This window comes from Syzygium oleosum, unplaced genomic scaffold, assembly GCF_021117445.2.
Source record: "Syzygium oleosum isolate NSW1041296 unplaced genomic scaffold, Sole_v2.1 Sole_v2.20, whole genome shotgun sequence".
NCBI classification, from domain to species: Eukaryota; Viridiplantae; Streptophyta; class Magnoliopsida; order Myrtales; family Myrtaceae; genus Syzygium; species Syzygium oleosum.
The window spans coordinates 4643559-4651912 of record NW_026607504.1 but is presented as its reverse complement, the minus strand read 5'-3'; the positions used below and the strand labels follow the sequence as shown (position 1 = coordinate 4651912).

General features: G+C 39.1%; 1 protein-coding gene across 3 annotated transcripts; it reads left to right on the top strand.

Moving 5' to 3' along the window:
• The first annotated feature begins 1391 nt into the window (after positions 1 to 1391).
• LOC115683719 (protein MID1-COMPLEMENTING ACTIVITY 1) lies at positions 1392 to 7266 on the top strand. 3 transcript variants are annotated; one of them, XM_030608309.2, is made up of 8 exons: positions 1393 to 1969; positions 2192 to 2837; positions 3088 to 3506; positions 4235 to 4344; positions 5296 to 5367; positions 5664 to 5770; positions 6572 to 6665; positions 6839 to 7266. In XM_030608309.2, exons 2-8 carry the CDS (start codon positions 2427 to 2429, stop codon positions 6889 to 6891), a joined length of 1266 nt encoding a protein of 421 aa, XP_030464169.1. In that variant the 5' UTR covers positions 1393 to 1969; positions 2192 to 2426; the 3' UTR covers positions 6892 to 7266. The 3 variants fall into 3 exon arrangements, 2 of the variants coding, with proteins under 2 accessions (XP_030464169.1, XP_056176532.1); XM_056320557.1 differs by having other exon boundaries at positions 1393 to 1972; XR_004006040.2 differs by lacking the exon at positions 5664 to 5770 and having other exon boundaries at positions 1392 to 1972.
• Positions 7267 to 8354: the final 1088 nt, after the last annotated feature.

Sequence of the window (8354 nt, the reverse complement as noted above, 5' to 3'; positions counted from 1 at the left end):
ACGTGACTTCCTCCAGTCCGAAACTACAATTGAATTTACGGTAATACCCCCAAGCTAGGGTAGATTGGTCGCGTGGTCCTTCTTCTTACTCAAGGTGAAGTAAATTCTGGCCAAAAATACCATGCATTCTTCTATTGAAATCCAAGAGGAAGTCAGCAATCAGTTGCGCAAGAAAAAAGCGATTTTTTGCAATTTTTATTGCATTTGTCTTGTACAGTTGATTGTTTTAAAAACCGATGTTGATTTGTTTTTAAGGTTTCATTTGTTTCGCGAAAAAATGAATGACTCGAAAAAATATATATATATTAAAAGCGATATCTTGTATTTTGAAAAATATTTAGGTAATTATTTAGGAAAATGATTAATTATTTTAAGCAATCGTATTCGGGAAAATATTTTCAAAATAATTTATTTTTTGCAAAATAAATGAAACCTAAGCATGCTTAAAAAATGTTTTATGGAACACGTTGAAAGAGAATATATGTTTATCGCAAAGGATGGGTCAAAGATCCACACTAAAAATTAAAGTAGAGTGAAAAAAATAGATTTATATGTAAATAACTAACCCGCTTTCTTTTCACTTGGGAAGAAGCTGAAAAAATATCAAATTTAATTGTCTTCGCACTTGAAAGATAAACAAGAATTCCGTTATTTTCTAATTCACAAGTGATTGGTATCTAGATAAACGAGTTTAAATTACATTACTCGAACGGTGATTAGTGACTATAAGTGATTAGCTCAATTTCTATCATGGCATTAAGACAAATAACTTTAGAAATCTCCTTATCCTATGATTTAATAAACGAGAATTCTATCGTCTCAATTCACCTTAAGTCGTCCGTGTAAAAATCATTATTTTTGCACCTTTCGATAACATAAGGAAAAATGACACAAACAGTCTATGAACTTTTGCTTAATGTGTAAAGTGGTCTTTAAATTTTTAATTTGTTCAGTGTAGTTCATGAACTTTAACTCAATATGTAATGTCGTCCCTAAAATTTTAATTTGCTCAATGTCGAACCTAGACTTTTGGTATATGTTGAATTTAGTCATTAAATTATATGAAAATGTTCAATGTAGTCATTCAATTAATTCAAGTTTAGGGACTATATTGAATATCTACTAAAAGGTCAATGACCACATTGAACAAATTAAAATTTCAGAGATTACATTGAATATTAAGCTAAAATTCAGATATTATATTTAACAAATTAAAATTTATGGATCACATTGCATATTGAATTAAAATTCATGGACCGTTTGAGTCATTATTCAATAACATAACGATGCGTAAAAGGGCACGAGTGTAATTATCGTCTGCGGACGTTGGCAACAAGGTAATTTTAGCACAAGCGGAGACAGGGTCCCCGTTGCCACGGTGGTGACTGCCGCGTGTCCCCGTGCGCCACCACCTGCAAAGCCGAGGAAGACGAAGACCGAAACCGCAGAGGCCAAACAGCAAACTCCCCTCCACCGACGCAGTAGCGAGCCACCCAGAAATCGACACTCGCTCGCTTCCCTCTCTGCCCCCCATTTCGTGCACCCTCCCCAACGTGCGCACGCACGTTCACGTCGGGCAGAAGCCTTTGCTGCGGCGTCGGTGGAGGGAGGAGAAGAAACGTCTGCCAGGCTCTGAAACCAATGCTTCTCCGACCTCTCCTTCTCCTTCTTCTTCTTCTTCTTCTTGTTCCTCCGTGTCGCTTGTGTACGGTTATTCCCGCCGCGAGCACCGCCGCGTAGCTGCGACCTCCCTCCGCGCATTTATCTCGCTGGGGCGGCCGAGATCTGGGGGGGCGGGATCCCATTTCGCCGAGTTTCTTCACAGGAAGACAAGTTAATGGCCGAGCCGCCGTGTCTCTCGAAGTGCCGTGGGATTTCTAGTCGATAAGCGCGAGCTGCGGTGAGTTACGGCGGCTGTAGTGGCGGTCGTGGAGATAAGTCCGAATTCGCGGCGGTTTCAGCGGAGGAGGTGGTATGTTTTGTCTTTCATTTTTTTTCTTTTGGTATTTTTTTGACTGCCTGCTTGATGTCCGAGAGACAAGCTAATCAGCCATCATCCCTTTGTTCATTTCCTTCTTCCTTTGTCCGCCTTTAAGTTACGTCGTTGAAAAGTTGGTCAATGAGCTTGCTCATTGTTCTTCCAAAGCTCCACAGTCTCATTTCGCTTTCTGAACTTTTCATACTTTGGCAGTCGATTGGAACTTCAACCTCTGGAGATTTCCTTGCTCGATATGGGGAGTATCATGTGCGGCATTGTGGTCTCTCCGCGATCTAAATGCGTGGATGGGTGCGCACTGGATTGCTGAAAGTATGTTCTATGAAGGCAGTGTAACTTGTTGCACGGTTATTAGTATGTTGCTGGAGTCATAGAGTGAGAGCTGGTGTAGTAGTAGGCTTAGCTGGGCGCTTTTTCGAGGCGGGTGAAGATGGCGTTCTCGTGGGATCTTTTCGGGGAGGCCGCTAGCGTAGCCCAACTCACGGGACTCGACGCGACTCGGCTAATTGGAATGATAGTGCAAGCGGCGAATACGGCGCGGTTGCACAAGAGGAACTGTCGGCAATTCGCTCAGCATTTGAAGCTGATCGGTAACTTGTTGCAACAACTAAAGATATCGGAGCTGAAGAAGTACCCCGAGACGAGGGAGCCTTTGGAGCAACTCGAGGATGCTCTCAGAAGGTCCTACATTCTGGTCAACAGCTGCCAGGAACGGAGTTACTTCTATTTGCTGGCTATGGGGTGGAACATCGTTTATCACTTTAGGCGAGCCCAGAATGAGATTGATCAATACTTGAAAATCATCCCTCTTATCACCCTTGTCGACAATGCTAGAGTTCGGGTACGGATTTCTCTCTCTTTTTGTGTCGGCTGTGCAGTGCAAATGCTAAACATTTCGCGTTTCTTGACATCACATTGACATTGAACTTACCATTCAAAACTTAGTGGAAATATTGAGCATAACCAGCACCAGCAACGAACTGTCTTATGAAAATTTATCAAACTGAAACGTTGGTTGATTGCATGTACGTGGTCTTTCCCTCATAGATAAGTGCTCTAAGTTGAAAGAATAATATTTTAGCAATATACAGGAGAGAATGGAAGCTATCGAGAAGGATCAACAAGAGTACTCACTAGATGAAGATGACAGGAAGGTGCAGGATATAATCCTGCAACGAGAACCATCAAAGCATGACACCATGGTGTTGAAAAAATCTCTTTCCTGTTCCTACCCCAATCTTGGATTTGGTGAGGCGCTACGAAAGGAAAATGAGAAGCTTCAGCTGGAACTACAACGGTCTCAAGCTACTTTGGATGTGAGCCAGTGCGAAGTAATTCAACGTTTGATCGATGTCACGGAAACTGTTACAATGAGTATGGTGTCAGAGAATGATTCCCCTAAAAAAGGATCCAAAGGAGTTATGAACAGTGCTTCATACGCTAATAATGAAAAGAGTCATCCTTCAGATGAAAGCTATTCTAAGAAAAGTGATTCTTCTACAACTACGAGGTAGTTTCTGCTTGAATTCAGCTGAAGTTGAATAAGTTTGTTAAATATGTTGGCTGGTATAATTTATGTTGCAAAAATATATTTCATATTGTTGCTAAAGTTGATGAGGCCCCAACTCAAATGTGATGATTATCATTCTAGGCACAGCTTACTGTGAGTGAAACTAGCGGTAGAAAGTAGACGTATTCACAGAACAATGAAGGATCTTTCCTTGTCTTGTTTTTCAAACCATGTCAGCTTGGTTTTGGCTGATGATGTATAGGCTCCAAGGATGGACGCTTTTTACTCTTCAAAAGATAGAGTAAACTAAATAAAATAAGGGGAAAGTTTAGGCTTATTTTTGTAATTTTGATTGTTCCAGAAAAGTCACTTAGTATTTTAGGTGGCTTTTGTTATTTTGATTTTTCAAGGAAAAATCACCGTGTATTATACGTTGTGTGAGACTAAGACGGTGCTTTGATTGACTACAACTCATAGAAGTGTAGGATGTAGAAGAGCTCTAGTACGCGCATGTGTAGAAGTCACAGAAACCGCATGCTTCCCTTATGTCTTTCCCTGGAGGTAGATGCATCAGCAGATTAGCTTTTTCCGTCATGTGTTAGGGTTAGTGTGCTGTCACTTAAAGAGACGTGATTATATCGATTTTATTAAAATTCTCTGCCGAGTGTCATCTGTCCTCTGTAGTTTGGGCCATGCTCTAAAACCTGATTCCCTATTTTTTTGTACAGAAAAGTTCCTGCTATCTTGTCTGGCCATGAAGCATTGCCAGTTAGAGGTTTGCATCAACATGAAGAATGGCATGCTGACTTGCTTGGCTGTTGTTCAGAACCACTTCTGTGTATGTTTTCTGATGTCATTCAACCCTTCTTTGGAGCTATAAAAAATGAAAATGATGCATAGCAATTTTCAAGAAATGATTCAGTTGATCAATTTACATCTATCTGCGCCTCTTTGGTGGTGGATTATGATTAATCACATGGAAGACTATTACTTATGGTGAAGTTGGTCTCACTAGTCCATTGCCCTGAAGAAAAAAATCCATAATTCTATCTTGTTACTGTTCCTTTTAATGTCTATTAGAGCTCAGTTAGTGCTCAATCGAGAGGAATTGTTTAAGTGTGATTCTCTGATAAAAAGGTGGTGATTGGGCATATGATTCCTTTGTGCACAAAAGTCGGACATGCCAATTAAAAAGATGTTCCTTTGACCAATGAGTTTAATATGAGGAGATTATTAGAGAGGACTGAGGAGATATTGTGCACAGTAGCATAAGATAGGTGAGAAGGCTTTGAAGATGGCCATTGGTAGATCATTTAACTCTGAAATCAGAAAGGCTGAAGAGACAAGTTTAAAGAGTGCAACATGTAAGTTGCAGCAAGTCTTTGTACTTTAGTCAGCTTGGCCTGACGGATAGATGGAGTGGGAGGCCAGTATTAACTAATGTTAAATGTGTATTAGGATATCGGAGCTCAACATTTTCGTTTAACTGATCACTGACGAGAGAATCAATAACCAATAGCTCTATGAATTGTGGTTAGCATGATTAAAAAATTGGCACAGTGGAGCAGCTTATGTGCGCACGAAACGTGTGAATTTGGTAGGCTTGTGTCGCTACTGGTCATCACCTAGAATGTCTTTGTATCGACTGTTGCAAATCTGTCCTAAGGCATGAGAGGACAATGTTTCGCCGCATAGTATGGTGCATCGGTCTTACTGAACAAAGTTCTGCTATTCAAAACGCAATCCTATTGGTATAAATGAACTCCTAAGCCACTCGTTTGGTTTGCAGGTGTTAAAACACTCTTCTTCCCTTGTGGGACATTTTCAAGGGTTGCTACTGTGGCATCTAACAGGCACATATGTAAGAAACTTCACGTTCTTTTTTCTGATGATCTTTTTATTTGTTATTATGTACTAGCTAGTAGTTTCTTGGTTAATCCAGTCATCCCGACTTTTCAATGTTCTTGTCACTGAATAACTAGCTGAAAATGTGATTGTGTCATCATTATGGGACAAATCTGCATTTGAATGCATGCCTTCTTATGATCTAAATTTCAACTGCTACTACTTGAATAAATGAGTGCTTTGTCTTTGGAAGTCTACCTGGGTTCGATGCTCTAAAATACTTACAAGAAATTTTCATTACATGGTCATCAGCCTCGGCAGAAGCATGTAATGAGTTGATGGCTTACTCATTGGTATTATCTTGCTGTTGCTATACTTGCTGTGTCAGGAGGAGGCTTCGCATGGTTTTGAACATCAAGGTAATAGGACTGGCTAGCTACACATTTTTTTGTTTGAGTAACAATGTGTCAATTTCACAAGCACTCTTATCTTTTTTGTCCCTGCCACTATTCCTTCCCTGAAAAGAAATGACACTTTGAAGTCGTATCCTGTTCTAAATTTGGAATCAGACCATTGGGGCCTGCTCTGCTAAGTCCAAACTTGAGCTCATCCAAGCAGATAATTTCAGCTGATCCCCTTGTTATCCCGTTTGACTGAAAAGGAGGGAACAATAAGCATTCTGAAACAAAGATTTTCTTACAACTTCAATTATGGGAGTTAAAAGTGTGAAAGTGTGAGGAATTGGCTAGGGATGGCAGCCAGAAAATAGCCACAATATCAGCACTCTTGTTGGAAACATTTATTTTTTCTTAAAATTGAAATTATTTGACACCAGGTGAACTTCTAAATGACTTTAGTACATATGAAACTCAGGATAACATGCTCAAATGCAGAGTTAGTTTGTGTTGTTTGTAAATTACATAAAAAATATACAACCTAGGTTTGTCAGGGAACTGACAACCCTACCACCACCTTACTTGTTACACTGTACGGGGTGAGATACATGGATCGTCTTACTATATTATGGTTTGTTTTGTTTTCAAATCCTCAATAAGAATATTGGCATTTTGGTTATAATATCCTTTCATGCCCTCTTAGGTCTTCTCTTAGCTCTTTTAATTAGCACCCTCGTGACAGAAAAAGTTATGTTCAAACAAAGAGCGCTCTGCTCTATTTACTGTTCTTCTTATGACCCTTTTTCTTTTTAACCTGTACTGCAGGGAGGATGGTTTGATGATTTCCTTTCCCATTTGTTGTGCTGTTGTTGTGCCCTTGTACAAGAATGGCGGGAAGTGGATATACGTGGGGTAAAAGGTAAACCTTTCAAACTCTAGCATTAAAATCGACCTATCCAATTCTTTTATGCCTGGACAGCACTTCATGATGCTGGATCCCTGGACATGTTATGGTTGACCTGCCGATGCTTTTAGAACAGCAGTTTGTTTTTTCTTGGACATGCGATTCACTTGAACAAAAACACCTTGTAGGTCCAGTGAAGGCTGAAACCATTGCTCCACCTTTGCAGTACATGCAATCTTGAAGTGGAAGGAGGAAACAACTGTATATTAATCAGAAGTTTGAGTACAATATAGTCTTAATATACACGTAGAGAGGTAATGTTTGCTTCCTTTGTTTCTTCTTAGTTCTTGTGGTGCCTCATGTAGGGTGAGCCTGCTCTGCCTAAGATAGCCTGAGTAGAAGTATCTCTTAATCATTCCAGGATCTGTTTTACCTTTGTTATCTTGGCCGTTCTCTTGTTACAGTTATGAATAGATCCAGAAACCTGTTCATATATTGATAGTGATCGGTTGCTCTTATGTTCTTCGGACAACTGTTTCTCCTCAACAATGCCCGCGTAATCCGTGTAAAAGACTCTCCTACTTTCTGGTGGTTTATACTGCTATTTTTTCCGCCCTGCATGGTTTTAATTGTGGCGGAACAATCATCTGTTCTCTCATTTGGCCCACGATAAGGAATTATATTGCTTGTTCGATATTCATATGCTACGATTCACACTTTCTTCTCTGTCGCTCGAAGCTTGGTTCCAGCATCACACGTGCATTCTATTTAGCCATTATAGTAGCATGGACCGTCGCGGGAAGAATGAGTTACCAATGGTATTTGGACGCCATAACAACACGGAAATGCACTCATGTGTTCCATATGACCACCTAAATACTGATGTTTATGTTGTACATGCAACCGGTGTGAAATTTGTTTCAAACAAGTTGTTGGGACATTTGAGTTCAGAACAAACCTAAAAGTTAGCGTTAATAATAAGACGCCATTGGTAATCCAAACTATACATGAGCCTGATAAGAAAATGAAAACCCTCATTTAATTGCATATATATATATATATATATATATATATATATGTGTGTGTGTGTGTGTGTGTGTGTGTGTGTGTGTGTGTATTATTTAACTTTTTGTTACACCTTCATATGAGACAAAATTTATGGGGGAAAATGACATGAAAGGTCTTTGAATTCGAGTCCAGGACCTTAGGTCTAATATACATTGCCGTCCCTAGATATAAAATTTGTTTAATGTGGTCTCTGAATTATTAATAAATATTTAATATAATTTCTAGACTTTATGAAAATGTTCAATGACATCATTGCGTTAATTCAAGTTAACAGAATTTATCGATGTGGATTTCAATTCATTAAGTTTGAACGATAGTTAACAAAAACAAGATTACACTTGGATTATCCAAGCAAAATATTAATCTCATAGAATATAATAATTGATGTCATCAAATAATGATTGGTATGTTACCGCTCTAATTTTTTTCGTTTTCTAAATTAGATGGATAAAAAGATGGACGTGATTCACGTAATCAAATAACGTCTAGTGTGTCGTTCAAGCAAACGAAAGCACTTTAATGAATATTGATTAAAAGTTCATAGATCACATTGAATGAATTAAATGTTTAGAGATAGTATTGCATATTGGATTAAAAGTTCATGGACTATTGGTGTCATTTTCCTAATTTGTGGAC

What these genes read in the sequence shown, in the direction of transcription:
- LOC115683719 (XM_030608309.2), top strand. Translation starts at nt 2,427, where the DNA reads ATGGCGTTCTCGTGGGATCTTTTCGGGGAGGCCGCTAGCGTAGCCCAA. An exon ending in GATTCTTCTACAACTACGAG is followed by an intron (nt 3,507 to 4,234) that starts GTAGTTTCTGCT and finishes TTTTTTGTACAG; the next exon opens with AAAAGTTCCTGCTATCTTGT. An exon ending in GGATATACGTGGGGTAAAAG is followed by an intron (nt 6,666 to 6,838) that starts GTAAACCTTTCA and finishes AACACCTTGTAG; the next exon opens with GTCCAGTGAAGGCTGAAACC.